Consider the following 24,791-nt stretch of genomic DNA (forward strand, 5'->3'; position numbering starts at 1 on the left):
AGTAATAAAAGTGAGGCAACTAATTCTATTTCGTCCATGCCCCGTAGGAGGGTGCTGTTTCAAACCAGAGACAGGTACAGCTGGTCTGAAGCTCTTTGAAATGGAAACAGTTCTATCTTTGGAGATGAGGAAGCCTAAGGAAAAAATGAACCCATCCTCCATTACGAGCAAGGTAGGACTTATCAAGTGAAATCTATTCAAACAGGATACTTATGTTTGTTTCCATGTATTTGATATGAAATAAGTTAAAGGGACACTTCACCACTTTTTTACCCCAGCACCATGTCAGTGTCTACATACAGTGGGGCAAAAAAGTATTTAGTCAGCCACCAATTGTGCAAGTTCTCCCACTTAAAAAGATGAGGCCTGCAATTTTCATCATAGGTACACTTCAACTATGACAGACAAAATGAGAAAAAATCCAGAAAATCACATTGTAGGATTTTTTTATGAATTTATTTGCAAATTATGGTGGAAAATAAGTATTTGGTCACCTACAAATAAGCAAGATTTCTGGCTCTCACAGACCTGTAACTTCTTCTTTAAGAGCCTCCTCTGTCCTCCACTCGTTACCTGTAGTAATTGCACCTGTTTGAACTTGTTATCAGTATAAAAGACACCTGTCCACAACCTCAAACAGTCACACTCCAAACTCCACTATGGCCAAGACCAAAGAGCTGTCAAAGGACACCAGAAACAAAATTGTAGACCTGCACCAGGCTGGGAAGACTGAATCTGCAATAGGTAAGCAGCTTGGTTTGAAGAAATCAACTGTGGGAGCAATTATTAGGAAATGGAAGACATGCAAGACCACTGATAATCTCCCTCGATCTGGGGCTCCACGCAAGTTCTCACCCAGTGGGGTCAAAAATGATCACAAGAATGGGGAGCAAAAATCTCAGAACCACACGGGGGGACCTAGTGAATGACCTGCAGAGAGCTGGGACCAAAGTAACAAAGCCTACCATCAGTAACACACTACGCCGCCAGGGACTCAAATCCTGCAGTGCCAGACGTGTCCCCCTGCTTAAGCCAGTACATATCCAGGCCCGTCTGAAGTTTGCTTGAGAGCATTTGGATGATCCAGTAGAAGATTGGGAGAATGTCATATGGTCAGATGAAACCAAAATATAACTTTTTGGTAAAAACTCAACTCGTCGTGTTTGGAGGACAAAGAATGCTGAGTTGCATCCAAAGAACACCATACCTACTGTGAAGCATGGGGGTGGAAACATCATGCTTTGGGGCTGTTTTTCTGCAAAGCGACCAGGACGACTGATCCGTGTAAAGGAAAGAATGAATGGGGCCATGTATCGTGAGATTTTGAGTGAAAACCTCCTTCCATCAGCAAGGGCATTGAAGATGAAACGTGGCTGGGTCTTTCAGCATGACAATGATCCCAAACACACCGCCCGGGCAACGAAGGAGTGGCTTCGTAAGAGGCATTTCAAGGTCCTGGAGTGGCCTAGCCAGTCTCCAGATCTCAACCCCATAGGCAATCTTTGGAGGGAGTTGAAAGTCTGTGTTGCCCAGCAACAGCCCTAAAACATCACTGCTCTAGAGGAGATCTGCATGGAGGAATGGGCCAAAATACCAGCAACAGTGTGTGAAAACCTTGTGAAGACTTACAGAAAACGTTTGACCTCTGTCATTACCAACAAAGGGTATATAACAAAGTATTGAGATAAACTTTTGTTATTGACCAAATACTTATTTTCCACCATAATTTGCAAATAAATTCATTAAAAATCCTACAATGTGATTTTCTGGATTTTTATCCCCTTATTTTGTCTGTCATAGTTGAGGTGTACCTATGATGAAAATTACAGGCCTCTCATCTTTTTAAGTGGAGAACTTGCACAATTGGTGGCTGACTAAATACTTTTTTGCCCCACTGTATGTGAAAATGACGAGTTTATACAGTTTCTATAGATAAGAAGAAAAGGTCCTAATAAAATGACTCCAGAGGATTTAAATAAACTGAACAATGATTTTCAAAGACCACAAGTTTATTGTGGCACGGAGACTTAGCTGGAAACGTCTTGTCGTTTTGTAAAATCACAGAATGTTTTTTCTCAGGACCTTTTCTTATCGTTTTGAGTACAGAACGTAGAAACGTGCCATACAAAGGTATGGTGCTGGACATAATGATATACACTGTATTCGGAAAGTATTCAGATCCCTTGACTTTTTCCACATTTTGTTACGTTACAGCTTTATTCTAAAATGGATTTAAATAAACAATTTTCCTCATCAACTTACACACAATACCCCATAATGACAAAGCGATAACAGCTTTTTAGAGTTTGAGTTTAAAAACAGAAATACCTTATTTACGTAAGTATTCAGACCCTTTGTCGTGAGACTCTAAAATTGAGCTCAGGTGCATCCTGTTTCCATTGATCACCCTTGAGATGTTTCTACAACTTGATTGGAGTCAACTTCTGGTAAATTCAATTGATTGGACATGATTTGGAAAGGCAAACATCTGTCTATATAAGGTCCCACAGTTGACAGAGCAAAAACCAAGCCATGAGGTCGAAGGAATTGTCCGTAGAGCTCCGAGACCGGGTTGAGTCGAGGCAAAAAAATATGAATAATTCTGCAGCATTGAAGGTTCCCAAGAACACAGTGGCCTCCATCATTCTTAAATGGAAGAAGTTTGGAACCATCAAGACAAAACAATATTCTCTGGTCTGATGAAACCAATATTGAACTCTTTGGCCTGAATGTCAAACGTCACATCTGGAGGAAACCTGGCACCATCCCTACGGTGAAGCATGGTGGTGGCAGCATCATACTCTGTGGATGTTTTTCAGCAGCAGGGACTTGGAGACTAGTCAGGATCGAGGGAAAGATGAACGGAGCAAAGTACAGAGAGATCCTTGATGAAAACCTGCTCAGGACCACAGACTGGGATGAAGGTTCGCCTTCCAACAGGACAACGACTCGAAGCACAGAGCCAAGACAACGCAAGTCTCTGAATGTCCTTGAGTGGCCAAGCCAGAGCGCGGACTTGAACCCGATCTGACATCTCTGGAAAGACATGAAAATATCTGTGCAGTGACGCTCCCCATCCAACCTGACAGAGCTTGAGAGGATCTGCAGAGAAGAATGGGAGAAACTCCCCAAATACAGGTGTGCCAAGCTTGTAGCATCATGCCCAAGCAGACTCAAGGCTGTAATCGCTGCCAAAGGTGCTTCAACAACGTACTATGTAAAGGGTCTGAATACTTATGTAAAAGTTTTTTATTTCTTATGAATTATAAAAACCTGTTTTTGCTTCGTTTGTAGATTGATGAGGGACAAAAACGATTTAATAAATGTTAGAATAAGGCTGTAATGTAACAAAATGTGGGTGAAGTCAAGGGCTCTGAATACTTTCAGAATGTACTGTAACACTGATAATAAACGGATTGTAACGAATAATGCTAATTTGTTATTAATTCTTTACAGAGTGTTTTAACTTCTCTCTTCGCCAAAAATGGCTATGATGAGCAGCCAGAGGTTTCTCTACCAAGCGAATTAAACAGTAAAGTCACTGTGACAGAGAAGTGAGTGATGTTCTATTTCATTGTGTGGTGATTTCTGCATGACCAGTATCACTACCCGTCCAAGCCCATTGTTCTTTGGCAGTGGGTTTAGTAAAAGTCTCAAAATATGGATTGCTGTCTCTCAATCACAAAAACATCTCCCAAAATAGTTCATTGAAAAAGAACATCAAGGAATCCAAGAGCAGTCGGTTTTTGGAGAAGGACAAACGCATTCTGGAAGAGCTGAAGAGTCTGCATTGTGACCCACATCCATTCTGCACAGTTTTGCCATTAGAGTCAGACTTCAGTAAGTAAGCAGTATTGGGGTATTGTTTTTAGTGGTATTGATTTGATAACACTTGCTATGTTGTTTCAAACATTTAATCCCTGTATCTCATGCCATACCTTTTCAGCGTTTTGGAAGATTCTCATGCAAGGCCCCCCTGATACACCTTATGAGAATGGAGCCTTTGAACTGTACTGTCAGTTTGGTGCTGAGTACCCTGTCAAACCTCCACTTGTGCGCTTTGTCACACCTGTATCCTTTTATACAAATTAATACATGAAGACAGTGTATTTTGTATTCTGTGACTGCTTACTGCTGTTACAATTCATTTATTCCCATTACCCAGGACTTCTACATTTTCAAAAATGGTGGAATTTACCTGCATGTGAAAGTAATTGTTTTGCTTCCACAACATCATAATTATCCAAACTCACGAGAAACTATAACATTGTCTAAATCGCAACAGCCGGGAAACATTTACACCTTCTGATTCGCAAAGCAACCTATAGTTACATGTAAGTGCAAAAGGTTAAATTGAGGCAGGCTAGTGTGTGGTTAGGGTTAGGGTAAGGTTAAATTGAGGCAGGCTAGTGCGTGGTTAGGGTTAGGGTAAGGTTAAATTGAGGCAGGCTAGTGTGTGGTTAGGGTTAGGGTTAGGGTAAGGTTAAATTGAGGCAGGCTAGTGCGTGGTTAGGGTAAGGTTAAATTGAGGCAGGCTAGTGTGGTTAAGGTAAGGTTAAATTGAGGCAGGCTAGTGTGTGGTTAGGGTTAGGGTTAGGGTAAGGTTAAATTGAGGCAGGCTAGTGCGTGGTTAGGGTAAGGTTAAATTGAGGCAGGCTAGTGTGGTTAAAGTAAGGTTAAATTGAGGCAGGCTAGTGTGGTTAGGGTAAGGTTAAATTGAGGCAGGCTAGTGTGGTTAGGGTAAGGTTAAATTGAGGCAGGCTAGTGTGTGGTTAGGGTTAAAGGTTAAATTGAGGCAGGCTAGTGTGTGGTTAGGGTTACGGTAAGGTTAAATTGAGGCAGGCTAGTGTGTGGTTAGGGTTACGGTAAGGTTAAATTGAGGCAGGCTAGTGTGTGGTTAGGGTTACGGTAAGGTTAAATTGAGGCAGGCTAGTGTGTGGTTAGGGTTAAATTGAGGCAGGTGTGGTTAAAGGTTAAATTGAGGCAGGCTAGTGTGTGGTTAGGGTTACGGTAAGGTTAAATTGAGGCAGGCTCGTGTGGTTAAGGTAAGGTTATATTGAAGCAGGCTAGTGTGGTTAAGGTTAGGTTAAGGTTAAATTGAGGCAGGCTAGTGTGGTTAAGGTTAGGGTAAGGTTAAATTGAGGCAGGCTAGTGTGGTTAAGGTAAGGTTATATTGAGGCAGGCTAGTGTGGTTAAGGTTAAGGTTAAATTGAGGCAGGCTAGTGTGGTTAGGGTTAGGTTAGGGTAAGGTTATATTGAGGCAGGCTAGTGTGGTTAAGGTTAGGGTAAGGTTATATTGAGGCAGGCTAGTGTGGTTAGGGTAAGGTTATATTGAGGCAGGCTAGTGTGGTTAAGGTTAGGTAAGGTTATATTGAGGCAGGCTAGTGTGGTTAAGGTTATATTGAGGTAGGTTATATTGAGGCAGGCTAGTGTGGTTAAGGTTAGTGTAAGGTTATATTGAGGCAGGCTAGTGTGGTTAAGGTTAGGTTATATTGAGGCAGGCTAGTGTGGTTAAGGTTAAGGGTTATATTGAGGCAGGCTAGTGTGGTTAAGGTTAGGTAAGGTTATATTGAGGCAGGCTAGTGTGGTTAAGGTTAAGGTAAGGTTATATTGAGGCAGGCTAGTGTGGTTAAGGTTACGGTAAGGTTATATTGAGGCAGGCTAGTGTGGTTAAGGCTAGTGTGTTAAGGTAAGGTTATATTGAGGCAGGCTAGTGTGGTTAAGGTTAGGGTAAGGTTATATTGAGGCAGGCTAGTGTGGTTAAGGTTAAGGTTATATTGAGGCAGGCTAGTGTGGTTAAGGTAAGGTTATATTGAGGCAGGCTAGTGTGGTTAAGGTTAGGTAAGGTTATATTGAGGCAGGCTAGTGTGGTTAAGGTTAGGGTAAGGTTATATTGAGGCAGGCTAGTGTGGTTAAGGTAAGGTTATATTGAGGCAGGCTAGTGTGGTGGTTAGGGTAAGGTTATATTGAGGCAGGCTAGTGTGGTTAAGGTTAGGGTAAGGTTATATTGAGGCAGGCTAGTGTGGTTAGGGTTAGGGTAAGGTTAAATTGAGGCAGGCTAGTGTGGTTAAGGGGTAAGGTTATATTGAGGCAGGCTAGTGTGGTTAGGTTAGGTAAGGTTATAATTGAGGCAGGCTAGTGTTAAGGTTAGGGTAAGGTTATATTGAGGCAGGCTAGTGTGTTAAGGTTAGGGTAAGGTTATATTGAGGCAGGCTAGTGTGGTTAAGGTAAGGTTAAGGTAAGGTTATAATTGAGGCAGGCTAGTGTGGTTAAAGGTTAAGGTTATAATGAGGCAGGCTAGTGTGGTTAAGGTTATATTTATATTGAGGCAGGCTAGTGTGGTTAAGGTTAGGGTAAGGTTATATTGAGGCAGGCTAGTGTGGTTAAGGTTAGGGTAAGGTTATATTGAGGCAGGCTAGTGTGGTTAAGGTTAGGTTATATTGAGGCAGGCTAGTGTGGTTAAGGTTAGGGTAAGGTTATATTGAGGCAGGCTAGTGTGGTTAAGGTTAGGGTAAGGTTATATTGAGGCAGGCTAGTGTGGTTAAGGTTAGGGTAAGGTTATATTGAGGCAGGCTAGTGTGGTTAAGGTTAGGGTAAGGTTATATTGAGGCAGGCTAGTGTGGTTAAGGTTAGGGTAAGGTTATATTGAGGCAGGCTAGTGTGGGTAAGGTTAAGGGTAAGGTTATATTGAGGCAGGCTAGTGTGGTTAAGGTTAAGGTTTATATTGAGGCAGGCTAGTGTGGTTAAGGTAAGGTTATATTGAGGCAGGCTAGTGTGGTTAAGGTTAGGTTTATATTGAGGCAGGCTAGTGTGGTTAAGGTTAGGGTAAGGTTATATTGAGGCAGGCTAGTGTGGTTAAGGTTAGGTAAGGTTATATTGAGGCAGGCTAGTGTGGTTAAGGTTAGGGTAAGGTTATATTGAGGCAGGCTAGTGTGGTTAAGGTTAGGGTAAGGTTATATTGAGGCAGGCTAGTGTGGTTAAGGTTAGGGTAAGGTTATATTGAGGCAGGCTAGTGTGGTTAAAGGTTATATTGAGGCAGGCTAGTGTGGTTAAGGTTAGGGTAAGGTTATATTGAGGCAGGCTAGTGTGGTTAAGGTTAAAGGTTATATTGAGGCAGGCTAGTGTGGTTAAGGTTAGGGTAAGGTTATATTGAGGCAGGCTAGTGTGGTTAAGGTTAAGGTTATATTGAGGCAGGCTAGGTGGTTAGGGTAGGCAGGCTAGTGTGGTTAAGGTTATATTGAGGCAGGCTAGTGTGTGGTTAAGGTAAGGTTAAATTGATGCAGGCTAGTGTGGTTAGGGTAAGGTTATATTGAGGCAGGCTAGTGTGGTTAAGGTTAGGGTAAGGTTAAATTGAGGCATGCTAGTGTGGTTAAGGTTAGGTAAGGTTATATTGAGGCAGGCTAGTGTGGTTAAGGTTACAGGTAAGGTTAAATTGAGGCAGGCTAGTGTGGTTAAGGTTAGGGTAAGGTTATAATTGAGGCAGGCTAGTGTGGTTAAGGTTAATATTGAGGCAGGCTAGTGTGGTTAAGGTTAGGGTAAGGTTAAATTGAGGCAGGCTAGTGTGGTTAGGGTAAGGTTATATTGAGGCAGGCTAGTGTGGTTAGGGTTAGGGTTATATTGAGACAGGCTAGTGTGGTTAAGGTTATATTGAGGCAGGCTAGTGTGGTTAAGGTTAGGGTAAGGTTAAATTGAGGCAGGCTAGTGTGGTTAAGGTTAGGGTAAGGTTATATTGAGGCAGGCTAGTGTGGTTAAGGTTAAATTGAGGCAGGCTAGTGTGGTTAAGGTTAGGGTAAGGTTATATTGAGGCAGGCTAGTGTGGTTAAGGTTAGGGTAAGGTTAAATTGAGGCAGCCTAGTGTGGTTAAGGTTAGGGTAAGGTTAAATTGAGGCAGCCTAGTGTGGTTAAGGTTAGGGTAAGGTTATATTGAGGCAGGCTGTGGTTAAGGTTAAGTAAGGTTATATTGGGCAGGCTAGTGTGGTTAAGGTTAAGGTTTATATTGAGGCAGGCTAGTGTGGTTAAGGTTAGGTTTATATTGAGGCAGGCTAGTGTGGTTAAGGTTAAGGTAAGGTTATATTGAGGCAGGCTAGTGTGGTTAAGGTAAGGTTATATTGAGGCAGGCTAGTGTGGTTAAGGTTAAGGTTATATTGAGGCAGGCTAGTGTGGTTAAGGTAAGGTTATATTGAGGCAGGCTAGTGTGGTTAAGGTAAGGTTATATTGAGGCAGGCTAGTGTGGTTAAGGTAAGGTTATATTGAGGCAGGCTAGTGTGGTTAAGGTAAGGTTAAATTGAGGCAGCCTAGTGTGGTTAGGGTAAGGTTAAATTGAGGCAGGCTAGTGTGGTTAAGGTTAGGGTAAGGTTATATTGAGGCAGGCTAGTGTGGTTAATTGAGGCAGGCTTGTGGTTAGGGTAAGGTTATATTGAGGCAGGCTAGTGTGTGGTTAGGTTAGGGTAAGGTTAAATTGAGGCAGGCTAGTGTGGTTAGGTTAAATTGAGGCAGGCTAGTGTGGTTAGGGTAAGGTTATATTGAGGCAGGCTAGTGTGTGTTAGGGTAAGGTTATATTGAGGCAGGCTAGTGTGGTTAAGGTTAGGGTAAGGTTATATTGAGGCAGGCTAGTGTGGTTAAGGTTAAGGTTATATTGAGGCAGGCTAGTGTGGTTAAGGTTAGGGTAAGGTTATATTGAGGCAGGCTAGTGTGGTTAAAGGTTAAATTGGGCAGGCTAGTGTGGTTAAGGTAAGGTTATATTGAGGCAGGCTAGTGTTAAGGTTAAGGTAAGGTTATATTGAGGCAGGCTAGTGTGTGGTAAGGTAAGGTTATATTGAGGCAGGCTAGTGTGGTTAAGGTAAGGTTATATTGAGGCAGGCTAGTGTGGTTAAGGTTAGGGTAAGGTTATATTGAGGCAGGCTAGTGTGGTTAAGGTAAGGTTATAAATTGAGGCAGGCTAGTGTGGTTAAGGTTAGGTTATATTGAGGCAGGCTAGTGTGGTTAAGGTTAGGGTAAGGTTATATTGAGGCAGGCTAGTGTGGTTAAGGTTAGGGTAAGGTTAAATTGAGGCAGGCTAGTGTGGTTAAGGTTAGGGTAAGGTTATATTGAGGCAGGCTAGTGTGGTTAAGGTTAGGGTAGGTTATATTGAGGCAGGCTAGTGTGGTTAAGGTTAGGGTAAGGTTATATTGAGGCAGGCTAGTGTGGTTAAGGTTAGGGTAAGGTTATATTGAGGCAGGCTAGTGTGGTTAAGGTAAGGTTATATTGAGGCAGGCTAAGGTTATAAGGTTATATTGAGGCAGGCTAGTGTGGTTAAGGTTAGGTAAGGTTATATTGAGGCAGGCTAGTGTGGTTAAGGTTAAGGTTATATTGAGGCAGGCTAGTGTGGTTAAGGTTAGGGTAAGGTTATATTGAGGCAGGCTAGTGTGGTTAAGGTTAGGGTAAGGTTATATTGAGGCAGGCTAGTGTGGTTAAGGTTAGGGTAAGGTTATATTGAGGCAGGCTAGTGTGGTTAAGGTTAAGGTAAGGTTATATTGAGGCAGGCTAGTGTGGTTAAGGTTAGGGTAAGGTTATATTGAGGCAGGCTAGTGTGGTTAAGGTTAGGGTAAGGTTATATTGAGGCAGGCTAGTGTGGTTAAGGTTAGGGTAAGGTTATATTGAGGCAGGCTAGTGTGGTTAAGGTAAGGTTATATTGAGGCAGGCTAGTGTGGTTAAGGTAAGGTTATATTGAGGCAGGCTAGTGTGGTTAAGGTAAGGTTATATTGAGGCAGGCTAGTGTGGTTAAGGTTAAAGGTTATATTGAGGCAGGCTAGTGTGGTTAAGGTTAAGGTAAGGTTATATTGAGGCAGGCTAGTGTGGTTAAGGTTAGGTTTATATTGAGGCAGGCTAGTGTGGTTAAGGTTAGGGTAAGGTTATATTGAGGCAGGCTAGTGTGGTTAAGGTTAGGGTAAGGTTATAATTGAGGCAGGCTAGTGTGGTTAAGGTTAAATTGTAAGGTTATAATTGAGGCAGGCTAGTGTGGTTAAGGTTAGGGTAAGGTTATATTGAGGCAGGCTAGTGTGTTAAGGTTAAGGTAAGGTTATATTGAGGCAGGCTAGTGTGGTTAAGGTTAGGGTAAGGTTATATTGAGGCAGGCTAGTGTGGTTAAGGTTAGGTAAGAGGCAGGCTAGTGTGGTTAAGGTAAGGTTAAGGTTGAGGCAGGCTAGTGTGGTTAAGGTAGGCAGGCTAGTGTGGTTAAGGTAAGGTTATATTGAGGCAGGCTAGTGTGGTTAAGGTTAAGGTTATATTGAGGCAGGCTAGTGTGGTTAAGGTTAGGGTAAGGTTATATTGAGGCAGGCTAGTGTGGTTAAGGTTAAAGGTTATATTGAGGCAGGCTAGTGTGGTTAAGGTTAGGTAAGGTTATATTGAGGCAGGCTAGTGTGGTTAAGGTTAGGTAAGGTTATATTGAGGCAGGCTAGTGTGGTTAAGGTTAGGGTAAGGTTATATTGAGGCAGGCTAGTGTGGTTAAGGTTAGGGTAAGGTTATATTGAGGCAGGCTAGTGTGGTTAAGGTTATAAGGTTATATTGAGGCAGGCTAGTGTTAAGGTAAGGTTATATTGAGGCAGGCTAGTGTGGTTAAGGTAAGGTTATATTGAGGCAGGCTAGTGTGGTTAAGGTTAGGTAAGGTTATATTGAGGCAGGCTAGTGTGGTTAAGGTTAGGGTAAGGTTATATTGAGGCAGGCTAGTGTGGTTAAGGTTAAGGTAAGGTTATATTGAGGCAGGCTAGTGTGGTTAAGGTTAGGGTAAGGTTATATTGAGGCAGGCTAGTGTGGTTAAGGTTAAGGGTAAGGTTATATTGAGGCAGGCTAGTGTGGTTAAGGTTAGGGTAAGGTTATATTGAGGCAGGCTAGTGTGGTTAAGGTAAGGTTATATTGAGGCAGGCTAGTGTGGTTAAGGTTAAGGTAAGGTTATATTGAGGCAGGCTAGTGTGGTTAAGGTTAAGGTTATATTGAGGCAGGCTAGTGTGGTTAAGGTTAGGGTAAGGTTAATTGAGGCAGGCTAGTGTGGTTAGTGTTATATTGGTTAGTGTGGTTAAGGTAAGGTTATATTGAGGCAGGCTAGTGTGGTTAAGGTAAGGTTATATTGAGGCAGGCTAGTGTGGTTAAGGTAAGGTTATATTGAGGCAGGCTAGTGTGGTTAAGGTTAGGGTAAGGTTATATTGAGGCAGGCTAGTGTGGTTAAGGTTAGGGTAAGGTTAAATTGAGGCAGCCTAGTGTGGTTAGGGTAAGGTTAAATTGAGGCAGGCTAGTGTGGTTAGGGTTAGGGTAAATTGAGGCAGGCTAGTGTGTGGTTAGGGTAAGGTTATATTGAGGCAGGCTAGTGTGGTTAGGGTTAGGGTAAGGTTAAATTGAGGCAGGCTAGTGTGGTTAGGGTAAGGTTAAATTGAGGCAGGCTAGTGTGGTTAGGGTTAGGGTAAGGTTAAATTGAGGCAGGCTAGTGTGGTTAAGGTTAGGGTAAGGTTATATTGAGGCAGGCTAGTGTGGTTAAGGTTAGGTAAATTGAGGCAGGCTAGTGTGGTTAAGGTTATAATTGAGGCAGGCTAGTGTGGTTAAGGTAAGGTTATATTGAGGCAGGCTAGTGTGGTTAAGGTTAGGGTAAGGTTATATTGAGGCAGGCTAGTGTGGTTAAGGTTAGGGTAAGGTTATAATGAGGCAGGCTAGTGTGGTTAAGGTAAGGGTAAGGTTATATTGAGGCAGGCTAGTGTGGTTAAGGTAAGGTTATATTGAGGCAGGCTAGTGTGGTTAAGGTTAGGGTAAGGTTATATTGAGGCAGGCTAGTGTGGTTAAGGTTAGGGTAAGGTTATATTGAGGCAGGCTAGTGTGGTTAAGGTTAGGGTAAGGTTATATTGAGGCAGGCTAGTGTGGTTAAGGTTAGGGTAAGGTTATATTGAGGCAGGCTAGTGTGGTTAAGGTTAAGGTTATATTGAGGCAGGCTAGTGTGGTTAAGGTTAGGGTAAGGTTATATTGAGGCAGGCTAGTGTGGTTAAGGTTAGGGTAAGGTTATATTGAGGCAGGCTAGTGTGGTTAAGGTTAGGGTAAGGTTATATTGAGGCAGGCTAGTGTGGTTAAGTTAAGGTATATTGAGGCAGGCTAGTGTGGTTAAAGGTTATATTGAGGCAGGCTAGTGTGGTTAAGGTAAGGTTATATTGAGGCAGGCTAGTGTGGTTAAGGTAAGGTTATATTGAGGCAGGCTAGTGTTAGGTTAAGGTTATATTGAGGCAGGCTAATTAAGGTATTGAGGCAGGCTAGTGTGGTTAAGGTTAGGGTAAGGTTATATTGAGGCAGGCTAGTGTGGTTAAGGTTAGGTAAGGTTATATTGAGGCAGGCTAGTGTGGTTAAGGTTAGGGTAAGGTTATATTGAGGCAGGCTAGTGTGGTTAAGGTTATATTGGTAAGGTTATATTGAGGCAGGCTAGTGTGGTTAAGGTTAAGGTAAGGTTATATTGAGGCAGGCTAGTGTGGTTAAGGTTAGGGTAAGGTTATATTGAGGCAGGCTAGTGTGGTTAAGGTTAAGGTAAGGTTATATTGAGGCAGGCTAGTGTGGTTAAGGTTAGGGTAAGGTTATATTGAGGCAGGCTAGTGTGTGGTTAAGGTAAGGTTAAATTGAGGCAGGCTAGTGTGGTTAGGTTAAGGTTATATTGAGGCAGGCTAGTGTGGTTAAGGTTAGGGTAAGGTTATATTGAGGCAGGCTAGTGTGGTTAAGGTTAAAGGTTATATTGAGGCAGGCTAGTGTGGTTAAGGTTAGGGTAAGGTTATATTGAGGCAGGCTAGTGTGGTTAAGGTTAGTTAAGGTTATTGAGGCAGGCTAGTGTGGTTAAGGTTAGGGTAAGGTTATATTGAGGCAGGCTAGTGTGGTTAGGGTAAGGTTAAATTGAGGCAGGCTAGTGTGGTTAAGGTTAGGGTAAGGTTATATTGAGGCAGGCTAGTGTGGTTAAGGTTAGGGTAAGGTTAAATTGAGGCAGCCTAGTGTGGTTAGGGTAAGGTTAAATTGAGGCAGGCTAGTGTGGTTAGGGTTAGGGTATATTGAGGCAGGCTAGTGTGGTTAAGGTTAAGGGTAAGGTTATATTGAGGCAGGCTAGTGTGGTTAAGGTTAAAAGGTTATATTGAGGCAGGCTAGTGTGGTTAAGGTAAGGTTATATTGAGGCAGGCTAGTGTGGTTAAGGTTAGGGTTTATATTGAGGCAGGCTAGTGTGGTTAAGGTTAGGTTATATTGAGGCAGGCTAGTGTGGTTAAGGTTAAGGTTAGGCTAGTAAGGTTATATATTGAGGCAGGCTAGTGTGGTTAAGGTTAGGGTAAGGTTATATTGAGGCAGGCTAGTGTGGTTAAGGTTAGGGTAAGGTTATATTGAGGCAGGCTAGTGTGGTTAAGGTTAGGGTAAGGTTATATTGAGGCAGGCTAGTGTGGTTAAGGTTAGGGTAAGGTTATATTGAGGCAGGCTAGTGTGGTTAAGGTTAGGGTAAGGTTATATTGAGGCAGGCTAGTGTGGTTAAGGTTAGGGTAAGGTTATATTGAGGCAGGCTAGTGTGGTTAGGTTAAGGTTATATTGAGGCAGGCTAGTGTGGTTAGGTTAAGGTTATATTGAGGCAGGCTAGTGTGGTTAAGGTAAGGTTAAATTGAGGCAGGCTAGTGTGGTTAAGGTTAGGGTAAGGTTATATTGAGGCAGGCTAGTGTGGTTAAGGTTAAAGGTTATATTGAGGCAGGCTAGTGTGGTTAAGGTTATTATATTGAGGCAGGCTAGTGTGGTTAAGGTTAAGGGTAATATTGTTATATTGAGGCAGGCTAGTGTGGTTAAGGTTAGGGTAAGGTTATATTGAGGCAGGCTAGTGTGGTTAAGGTTAGGGTAAGGTTATATTGAGGCAGGCTAGTGTGGTTAGGTAAGGTTATATTGAGGCAGGCTAGTGTGGTTAAGGTTAGGTAAGGTTATATTGAGGCAGGCTAGTGTGGTTAAGGTAAGGTTATATTGAGGCAGGCTAGTGTGGTTAAGGTAAGGTTATATTGAGGCAGGCTAGTGTGGTTAAGGTAAGGTTATATTGAGGCAGGCTAGTGTGGTTAAGGTAAGGTTATATTGAGGCAGGCTAGTGTGGTTAAGGTAAGGTTATATTGAGGCAGGCTAGTGTGGTTAAGGTAAGGTTATATTGAGGCAGGCTAGTGTGTGGTTAGGGTTAGGGTAAGGTTAAATTGAGGCAGGCTAGTGTGGTTAAGGTTAGGGTAAGGTTAAATTGAGGCAGCCTAGTGTGGTTAGGGTAAGGTTAAATTGAGGCAGGCTAGTGTGGTTAAGGTTAGGGTAAGGTTATATTGAGGCAGGCTAGTGTGTTTAGGGTTAGGGTAAGGTTAAATTGAGGCAGGCTAGTGTGGTTAGGTTAAGTAAGGTTATATTGAGGCAGGCTAGTGTGTTTAGGGTAAGGTTAAATTGAGGCAGGCTAGTGTGGTTAGGTAAGGCTAAATTGTAAGGTTATATTGAGGCAGGCTAGTGTGGTTAGGTTAAGTAAGGTTATATTGAGGCAGGCTAGTGTGGTTAAGGTAAGGTTAAATTGAGGCAGGCTAGTGTGGTTAGGGTTAAGGTTATATTGGTGGTTAAGGTTATATTGAGGCAGGCTAGTGTGGTTAAGGTTAGGTTGAAGGTTAAATTGAGGCAGGCTAGTGTGGTTAAGGTTAGGGTAAGGTTATATTGAGGCAGGCTAGTGTGGTTAAGGTTAAAGGTTATATTGAGGCAGGCTAGTGTGGTTAAGGTTAGGGTAAGGTTATATTGAGGCAGGCTAGTGTGGTTAAGGTTAAGGTTATATTGAGGCAGGCTAGTGTGGTTAAGGTAAAGGTTATATTGAGGCAGGCTAGTGTGGTTAAGGTTACGGTAAGGTTAAATTGAGGCAGGCTAGTGTGGTTAAGGTTAGGGTAAGGTTAAATTGAGGCAGGCTAGTGTGGTTAAGGTTAGGGTAAGGTTATATTGAGGCAGGCTAGTGTGGTTAAGGTTAGGGTAAGGTTATATTGAGGCAGGCTAGTGTGGTTAAGGTTAGGTAAGGTTATAATTGAGGCAGGCTAGTGTGGTTAAGGTTAGGGTAAGGTTATATTGAGGCAGGCTAGTGTGGTTAAGGTTAAGGTAAGGTTATATTGAGGCAGGCTAGTGTGTGGTTAAGGTAAGGTTATATTGAGGCAGGCTAGTGTGGTTAAGGTTAAGGTAAGGTTATATTGAGGCAGGCTAGTGTGGTTAGGGTAAGGTTATATTGAGGCAGGCTAGTGTGGTTAGGTTAAGGTTAAATTGAGGCAGGCTAGTGTGGTTAAGGTTACGGTAAGGTTAAATTGAGGCAGGCTAGTGTGGTTAAGGTTAGGGTAAGGTTATATTGAGGCAGGCTAGTGTGGTTAAGGTTAGGGTAAGGTTATATTGAGGCAGGCTAGTGTGGTTAAGGTTAGGTAAGGTTATATTGAGGCAGGCTAGTGTGGTTAAGGTTAGGGTAAGGTTATATTGAGGCAGGCTAGTGTGGTTAAGGTTAGGGTAAGGTTATATTGAGGCAGGCTAGTGTGGTTAAGGTAAGGTTATATTGAGGCAGGCTAGTGTGGTTAAGGTAAGGTTATATTGAGGCAGGCTAGTGTGGTTAAGTTTAAGGTAAGGTTATATTGAGGCAGGCTAGTGTGGTTAAGGTTACGGTAAGGTTAAATTGAGGCAGGCTAGTGTGGTTAAGGTTACGGTAAGGTTATATTGAGGCAGGCTAGTGTGGTTAAGGTTAGGGTAAGGTTATATTGAGGCAGGCTAGTGTGGTTAAGGTTAGGGTAAGGTTATATTGAGGCAGGCTAGTGTGGTTAAGGTTAGGGTAAGGTTATATTGAGGCAGGCTAGTGTGGTTAAGGTTAGGGTAAGGTTATATTGAGGCAGGCTAGTGTGGTTAAGGTAAGGTTATATTGAGGCAGGCTAGTGTGGTTAAGGTAAGGTTATATTGAGGCAGGCTAGTGTGGTTAAGGTTAGGGTAAGGTTATATTGAGGCAGGCTAGTGTGGTTAAGGTTAGGTAAGGTTATATTGAGGCAGGCTAGTGTGGTTAAGGTTAAGTTAAGGTTATATTGAGGCAGGCTAGTGTGGTTAGGGTAAGGTTATATTGAGGCAGGCTAGTGTGGTTAAGGTTAGGTAAGGTTATATTGAGGCAGGCTAGTGTGGTTAAGGTTAGGGTAAGGTTATATTGAGGCAGGCTAGTGTGGTTAAGGTTAGGGTAAGGTTATATTGAGGCAGGCTAGTGTGGTTAAGGTTAAGGTAAGGTTATATTGAGGCAGGCTAGTGTGGTTAAGGTTAGGGTAAGGTTATATTGAGGCAGGCTAGTGTGGTTAAGGTTAGGGTAAGGTTATATTGAGGCAGGCTAGTGTGGTTAAGGTTAGGGTAAGGTTATATTGAGGCAGGCTAGTGTGGTTAAGGTTAGGTAAGGTTATATTGAGGCAGGCTAGTGTGGTTAAGGTAAGGTTAATTGAGGCAGGCTAGTGTTTATAAGGTTAAATTGAGGCAGGCTAGTGTGGTTAGGGTAAGGTTAAATTGAGGCAGGCTAGTGTGGTTAAGGTTAGGTATATTGAGGCAGGCTAGTGTGGTTAAGGTTAGGGTAAGGTTATATTGAGGCAGGCTAGTGTGGTTAAGGTTAGGTAAGGTTATATTGAGGCAGGCTAGTGTGGTTAAGGTTAGGTTAAGGTTATATTGAGGCAGGCTAGTGTGGTTAAGGTTAGGGTAAGGTTATATTGAGGCAGGCTAGTGTGGTTAAGGTTAGGGTAAGGTTATATTGAGGCAGGCTAGTGTGGTTAAGGTAAGGTTATATTGAGGCTAGTGTGGTTAGGCTAGTGTTATTTGAGGCAGGTTAGGGTAAGGTTATATTGAGGCAGGCTAGTGTGGTTAAGGTTAAGGGTTATATTGAGGCAGGCTAGTGTGGTTAAGGTTAGGGTAAGGTTATATTGAGGCAGGCTAGTGTGGTTAAGGTAAGGTTATATTGAGGCAGGCTAGTGTGGTTAAGGTTAGGGTAAGGTTATATTGAGGCAGGCTAGTGTGGTTAAGGTTAGGGTAAGGTTATAATTGAGGCAGGCTAGTGTGGTTAAAGGTTATATTGAGGCAGGCTAGTGTTTATTAGGTTATATTGAGGCAGGCTAGTGTGGGTTAGGGTAAGGTTATATTGAGGCAGGCTAGTGTGGTTAAGGTTAGGGTAAGGTTATATTGAGGCAGGCTAGTGTGGTTAAGGTAAGGTTATATTATATTGAGGCAGGCTAGTGTGGTTAAGGTTAGGGTAAGGTTATAATGAGGCAGGCTAGTGTGGTTAAGGTAAGGTTATATTGAGGCAGGCTAGTGTGGTTAAGGTTAGGGTAAGGTTATATTGAGGCAGGCTAGTGTGGTTAAGGTTAGGGTAAGGTTATATTGAGGCAGGCTAGTGTGGTTAAGGTTAAGGTAAGGTTATATTGAGGCAGGCTAGTGTGGTTAAGGTTAGGGTAAGGTTATATTGAGGCAGGCTAGTGTGGTTAATATTGAGGCAGGCTAGTGTGGTTAAGGTAAGGTTATATTATATTGAGGCAGGCTAGTGTGGTTAAGGTAAGGTTATATTGAGGCAGGCTAGTGTGGTTAAGGTTAGGTAAGGTTATATTGAGGCAGGCTAGTGTGGTTAAGGTTAAGGTAAGGTTATATTGAGGCAGGCTAGTGTGGTTAAGGTTAGGGTAAGGTTATATTGAGGCAGGCTAGTGTGGTTAAGGTTAGGGTAAGGTTATATTGAGGCAGGCTAGTGTGGTTAAGGTTAGGGTAAGGTTATATTGAGGCAGGCTAGTGTGGTTAAGGTAAGGTTATATTGAGGCAGGCTAGTGTGGTTAAGGTTAGGGTAAGGTTATATTGAGGCAGGCTAGTGTGGTTAAGGTTAGGTAAGGTTATATTGAGGCAGGCTAGTGTGGTTAAGGTTAAGGTTATATTGAGGCAGGCTAGTGTGGTTAAGGTAAGGTTATATTGAGGCAGGCTAGTGTGGTTAAGGTTAGGGTAAGGTTATATTGAGGCAGGCTAGTGTGGTTAAGGTTAAGGTAAGGTTATATTGAGGCAGGCTAGTGTGGTTAAGGTTAAGGTAAGGTTATATTGAGGCAGGCTAGTGTGGTTAAGGTTAGGGTAAGGTTATATTGAGGCAGGCTAGTGTGGTTAAGGTAAGGTTATATTGAGGCAGGCTAGTGTGGTTAAGGTTAGGGTAAGGTTATATTGAGGCAGGCTAGTGTGGTTAAGGTTAGGTTAAGGTTAAATTGAGGCAGGCTAGTGTGGTTAAGGTTAGGGTAAGGTTATATTGAGGCAGGCTAGTGTGGTTAAGGTTAGGGTAAGGTTATATTGAGGCAGGCTAGTGTGGTTAAGGTAAGGTTATATTGAGGCAGGCTAGTGTGGTTAAGGTAAGGTTATATTGAGGCAGGCTAGTGTGGTTAAGGTTAGGGTAAGGTTATATTGAGGCAGGCTAGTGTGGTTAAGGTTAGGGTAAGGTTAAATTGAGGCAGGCTAGTGTGGTTAAGGTAAGGTTATATTGAGGCAGGCTAGTGTGGTTAAGGTTAGGGTAAGGTTATATTGAGGCAGGCTAGTGTGGTTAAGGTTAGGTTAAGGTTATATTGAGGCAGGCTAGTGTGGTTAAGGTTAAGGTAAGGTTATATTGAGGCAGGCTAGTGTGGTTAAGGTAAGGTTATATTGAGGCAGGCTAGTGTGGTTAAGGTAAGGTTATATTGAGGCAGGCTAGTGTGGTTAAGGTTAGGGTAAGGTTATATTGAGGCAGGCTAGTGTGGTTAAGGTTAGGGTAAGGTTATATTGAGGCAGGCTAGTGTGGTTAAGGTTAGGGTAAGGTTATATTGAGGCAGGCTAGTGTGGTTAAGGTTACGGTAAGGTTATATTGAGGCAGGCTAGTGTGGTTAAGGTTAGGGTAAGGTTATATTGAGGCAGGCTAGTGTGGTTAAGGTTAGGGTAAGGTTATATTGAGGCAGGCTAGTGTGGTTAAGGTTAGTGGTTAAGGTTATATATATGAGGCAGGCTAGTGTGGTTAAGGTTAAAGGTTATATTGAGGCAGGCTAGTGTGGTTAAGGTAAGGTTATATTGAGGCAGGCTAGTGTGGTTAAGGTAAGGTTATATTGAGGCAGGCTAGTGTGGTTAAGGTTAGGTAAGGTTATATTGAGGCAGGCTAGTGTGGTTAAGGTTAGGGTAAGGTTATATTGAGGCAGGCTAGTGTGGTTAAGGTTAGGGTATTATATTGAGGCAGGCTAGTGTGGTTAAGGTTAGGGTAAGGTTATATTGAGGCAGGCTAGTGTGGTTAAGGTTAGGTAAGGTTATATTGAGGCAGGCTAGTGTGGTTAAGGTTAGGGTAAGGTTATATTGAGGCAGGCTAGTGTGGTTAAGGTTAAGGTAAGGTTATATTGAGGCAGGCTAGTGTGGTTAAGGTAAGGTTATATTGAGGCAGGCTAGTGTGGTTAAGGTTAAGGGTAAGGTTATATTGAGGCAGGCTAGTGTGGTTAAGGTTAGGTAAGGTTATATTGAGGCAGGCTAGTGTGGTTAAGGTTAAGGTAAGGTTATATTGAGGCAGGCTAGTGTGGTTAAGGTTATATTGAGGCAGGCTAGGTAAGGTTATATTGAGGCAGGCTAGTGTGGTTAAGGTAAGGTTATATTGAGGCAGGCTAGTGTGGTTAAGGTAAGGTTATATTGAGGCAGGCTAGTGTGGTTAAGGTTAAGGTAAGGTTATATTGAGGCAGGCTAGTGTGGTTAAGGTTAGGGTAAGGTTATATTGAGGCAGGCTAGTGTGGTTAGGGTAAGGTTAAATTGAGGCAGGCTAGTGTGGTTAGGGTAAGGTTATATTGAGGCAGGCTAGTGTGGTTAGGGTAAGGTTATATTGAGGCAGGCTAGTGTGTTAAAGGTTATATTGAGGTAAGGTTAAATAAATGAGGCAGGCTAGTGTGGTTAGGGTAAGGTTATATTGAGGCAGGCTAGTGTGGTTAGGTTAAGGTTATATTGAGGCAGGCTAGTGTGGTTAGGGTAAGGTTAAATTGAGGCAGGCTAGTGTGGTTAAGGTTAGGGTAAGGTTAAATTGAGGCAGGCTAGTGTGGTTAAGGTTAGGGTAAGGTTAAATTGAGGCAGGCTAGTGTGGTTAAGGTAAGGTTATATTGAGGCAGGCTAGTGTGGTTAAGGTTAAGGTTATTAAATTGAGGCAGGCTAGTGTGGTTAGGTTAGGTAAGGTTATATTGAGGCAGGCTAGTGTGGTTAAGGTTAGGTAAGGTTATATTGAGGCAGGCTAGTGTGGTTAGTAGGTTAAATTGAGGCAGGCTAGTGTGGTTAAGGTTAGGGTAAGGTTATATTGAGGCAGGCTAGTGGTTAAGGTTAGGTAAGGTTATATTGAGGCAGGCTAGTGTGGTTAAGGTTAGTAAGGTTATATTGAGGCAGGCTAGTGTGGTTAAGGTTAGGTAAGGTTATATTGAGGCAGGCTAGTGTGGTTAAGGTTAAGGTTATATTGAGGCAGGCTAGTGTGGTTAAGGTTAAGGTAAGGTTATATTGAGGCAGGCTAGTGTGGTTAAGGTTAGGTAAGGTTATATTGAGGCAGGCTAGTGTGGTTAAGGTTAGGGTAAGGTTATATTGAGGCAGGCTAGTGTGGTTAAGGTTAGGTAAGGTTATATTGAGGCAGGCTAGTGTGGTTAAGGTTAGGGTAAGGTTATTTGAGGCAGGCTAGTGTGGTTAAGGTTACGGTAAGGTTATATTGAGGCAGGCTAGTGTGGTTAAGGTTAGGTAAGGTTATATTGAGGCAGGCTAGTGTGGTTAAGGTTAGGGTAAGGTTATAATGAGGCAGGCTAGTGTGGTTAAGGTTAAGGTTATATTGAGGCAGGCTAGTGTGGTTAAGGTAAGGTTATATTGAGGCAGGCTAGTGTGGTTAAGGTAAGGTTATATTGAGGCAGGCTAGTGTGGTTAAGGTAAAGGTTATATTGAGGCAGGCTAGTGTGGTTAAGGTTTAGGGTAAGGGTTATATTGAGGCAGGCTAGTGTGGTTAAGGTTAGGGTAAGGTTATATTGAGGCAGGCTAGTGTGGTTAAGGTTAGGGTAAGGTTATATTGAGGCAGGCTAGTGTGGTTAAGGTTAGGGTAAGGTTATATTGAGGCAGGCTAGTGTGGTTAAGGTTAGGGTAAGGTTATATTGAGGCAGGCTAGTGTGGTTAAGGTTATAATGAGGCAGGCTAGTGTGGTTAAGGTAAGGTTATATTGAGGCAGGCTAGTGTGGTTAAGGTTAGGGTAAGGTTATATTGAGGCAGGCTAGTGTGGTTAAGGTAAGGTTATATTGAGGCAGGCTAGTGTGGTTAAGGTTAGGTAAGGTTATATTGAGGCAGGCTAGTGTGGTTAAGGTTAGGTTATATTGAGGCAGGTAAGGTTATATTGAGGCAGGCTAGTGTGGTTAGGTAAGGTTATATTGAGGCAGGCTAGTGTGGTTAGGGTAAGGTTATATTGAGGCAGGCTAGTGTGGTTAGGTTAAGGTTATATTGAGACAGGCTAGTGTGGTTAAGGTTATATTGAGGCAGGCTAGTGTGGTTAAGGTTACGGTCAGGGTAAATTGAGGCAGGCTAGTGTGGTTAAGGTTATTGGGTAAGGTTATATTGAGGCAGGCTAGTGTGGTTAAGGTTAGGTAAGGTTATATTGAGGCAGGCTAGTGTGGTTAAGGTTAGGGTAAGGTTATATTGAGGCAGGCTAGTGTGGTTAAGGTTAGGGTAAGGTTATATTGAGGCAGGCTAGTGTGGTTAAGGTTAGGGTAAGGTTATATTGAGGCAGGCTAGTGTGGTTAAGGTTAGGGTAAGGTTATATTGAGGCAGGCTAGTGTGGTTAAGGTTAGGGTAAGGTTATATTGAGGCAGGCTAGTGTGGTTAAGGTAAGGTTATATTGAGGCAGGCTAGTGTGGTTAAGGTGGTTAAGGTGGTTAAGGTTATATTGAGGCAGGCTAGTGTGGTTAAGGTTAAGGTAAGGTTATATTGAGGCAGGCTAGTGTGGTTAAGGTTAAGGTAAGGTTATATTGAGGCAGGCTAGTGTGGTTAAGGTTAAGGTAAGGTTATATTGAGGCAGGCTAGTGTGGTTAAGGTTAAGGTTATATTGAGGCAGGCTAGTGTGGTTAATGTTACGGTAAGGTTATATTGAGGCAGGCTAGTGTGGTTAAGGTTAGGGTAAGGTTATATTGAGGCAGGCTAGTGTGGTTAAGGTTAGGGTAAGGTTATATTGAGGCAGGCTAGTGTGGTTAAGTTTAGGGTAAGGTTAAATTGAGGCAGGCTAGTGTGGTTAAGGTTAAGGGTAAGGTTATATTGAGGCAGGCTAGTGTGGTTAAGGTTAAGGTTAATTGGTTATATTATATTGAGGCAGGCTAGTGTGGTTAAGGTTAAGGTAAGGTTATATTGAGGCAGGCTAGTGTGGTTAAGGTTAGGTAAGGTTATATTGAGGCAGGCTAGTGTGGTTAAGGTAAGGTTATATTGAGACAGGCTAGTGTGGTTAAGGTAAGGTTATATTGAGGCAGGCTAGTGTGGTTAGGTAAGGTTATATTGAGGCAGGCTAGTGTGGTTAAGGTTATATTATATTGAGGCAGGCTAGTGTGGTTAAGGTTAGGGTAAGGTTATATTGAGGCAGGCTAGTGTGGTTAAGGTAAGGTTATATTGAGGCAGGCTAGTGTGGTTAGGTTAAGGTTATATTGAGGCAGGCTAGTGTGGTTAAGGTTTAGGGTAAGGTTATATTGAGGCAGGCTAGTGTGGTTAAGGTTAAATTGGGCAGGCTAAGGTTATTATTGAGGCAGGCTAGTGTTAAGGTTAGGGTAAGGTTAATTGAGGCAGGCTAGTGTGGTTAAGGTTAAATTGGGCAGGCTAGTGTGTTAGGGTAAGGTTAAATTGAGGCAGGCTAGTGTGGTTAAAGGTTATATTGAGGCAGGCTAGTGTGGTTAAGGTTAGGGTAAGGTTATATTGAGGCAGGCTAGTGTGGTTAAGGTTAGGTAAGGTTATATTGAGGCAGGCTAGTGTGGTTAAGGTTAAGGTAAGGTTATATTGAGGCAGGCTAGTGTGGTTAGGTTAAGGTAAGGTTATTAAATTGAGGCAGGCTAGTGTGGTTAGGTAAGGTTATATTGAGGCAGGCTAGTGTGGTTAAGGTTAGGTAAGGTTATATTGAGGCAGGCTAGTGTGGTTAAGGTTAAGGTTATATTGAGGCAGGCTAGTGTGGTTAAGGTTAGGGTAAGGTTATATTGAGGCAGGCTAGTGTGGTTAAGGTTAGGGTAAGGTTATATTGAGGCAGGCTAGTGTGGTTAAGGTTAGGGTAAGGTTATATTGAGGCAGGCTAGTGTGGTTAAGGTTAGGGTAAGGTTATATTGAGGCAGGCTAGTGTGGTTAAGGTTAGGTAAGGTTATATTGAGGCAGGCTAGTGTGGTTAAGGTAAAGGTTATATTGAGGCAGGCTAGTGTGGTTAAGGTTAGGGTAAGGTTATATTGAGGCAGGCTAGTGTGGTTAAGGTTAAGGTAAGGTTATATTGAGGCAGGCTAGTGTGGTTAAGGTTAGGGTAAGGTTATATTGAGGCAGGCTAGTGTGGTTAAGGTTAGGTAAGGTTATATTGAGGCAGGCTAGTGTGGTTAAGGTTAGGGTAAGGTTATATTGAGGCAGGCTAGTGTGGTTAAGGTTAGGTAAGGTTATATTGAGGCAGGCTAGTGTTAAGGTTAAGGTTGAGGCAGGCTAGTGTGGTTAAGGTTATAATGAGGCAGGCTAGTGTGGTTAAGGTAAGGTTATATTGAGGCAGGCTAGTGTGGTTAAGGTAAGGTTATATTGAGGCAGGCTAGTGTGGTTAAGGTTAGGGTAAGGTTATATTGAGGCAGGCTAGTGTGGTTAAGGTTAAGGTAAGGTTATATTGAGGCAGGCTAGTGTGGTTAAGGTTAGGGTAAGGTTATATTGAGGCAGGCTAGTGTGGTTAAGGTTAGGTAAGGTTATATTGAGGCAGGCTAGTGTGGTTAAGGTTAAGGTTTATATTGAGGCAGGCTAGTGTGGTTAAGGTTAGGTAAGGTTATATTGAGGCAGGCTAGTGTGGTTAAGGTTAGGGTAAGGTTATATTGAGGCAGGCTAGTGTGGTTAAGGTTAAGGTAAGGTTATATTGAGGCAGGCTAGTGTGGTTAAGGTTAGGGTAAGGTTATATTGAGGCAGGCTAGTGTGGTTAAGGTTAGGGGTAAGGTTATATTGAGGCAGGCTAGTGTGGTTAAGGGTAAGGTTATATTGAGGCAGGCTAGTGTGTTTAGGTTTATATTGAGGCAGGCTAGTGTGGTTAAGGTAAGGTTATATTGAGGCAGGCTAGTGTGGTTAGGTAAGGTTATATTGAGGCAGGCTAGTGTGGTTAAGGTTAAGGTTATATTGAGGCAGGCTAGTGTGGTTAAGGTAAGGTTATATTGAGGCAGGCTAGTGTGGTTAAGGTTAAAGGTTATATTGAGGCAGGCTGTGTGGTTAAGGTTATATTGAGGCAGGCTAGTGTGGTTAAGGTTTATATTGAGGCAGGCTAGTGTGGTTAAGGTTAAAGGTTAAATTGAGGCAGGCTAGTGTGGTTAAGGTAAGGTTAAATTGAGGCAGGCTAGTGTGGTTAGGGTAAGGTTAAATTGAGGCAGGCTAGTGTGGTTAAGGTTATGTTATATTGAGGCAGGCTAGTGTGGTTAAGGTTACGGTAAGGTTATATTGAGGCAGGCTAGTGTGGTTAAGGTTAGGGTAAGGTTATATTGAGGCAGGCTAGTGTGGTTAAGGTTAGGTAAGGTTATATTGAGGCAGGCTAGTGTGGTTAAGGTTAGGGTAAGGTTATA

General features: G+C 42.7%; 1 protein-coding gene across 2 annotated transcripts in view; it reads left to right on the forward strand.

Moving 5' to 3' along the window:
- LOC135539350 (uncharacterized) overlaps positions 1-24,791 on the forward strand; it is a 68,564-nt gene that overhangs the window by 16,053 nt on the left and 27,720 nt on the right. For both annotated transcript variants that reach the window (XM_064965171.1, XM_064965173.1), the window contains 4 exons: positions 48-172; positions 3,457-3,554; positions 3,704-3,840; positions 3,947-4,071. In XM_064965171.1, the coding sequence (XP_064821243.1) occupies positions 48-172; positions 3,457-3,554; positions 3,704-3,840; positions 3,947-4,071 (485 nt within the window). The remainder of the gene's footprint in view (positions 1-47; positions 173-3,456; positions 3,555-3,703; positions 3,841-3,946; positions 4,072-24,791) is intronic.

Source organism: Oncorhynchus masou, chromosome 5 (genome assembly GCF_036934945.1).
Source record: "Oncorhynchus masou masou isolate Uvic2021 chromosome 5, UVic_Omas_1.1, whole genome shotgun sequence".
Taxonomy (NCBI): domain Eukaryota; kingdom Metazoa; phylum Chordata; class Actinopteri; order Salmoniformes; family Salmonidae; genus Oncorhynchus; species Oncorhynchus masou.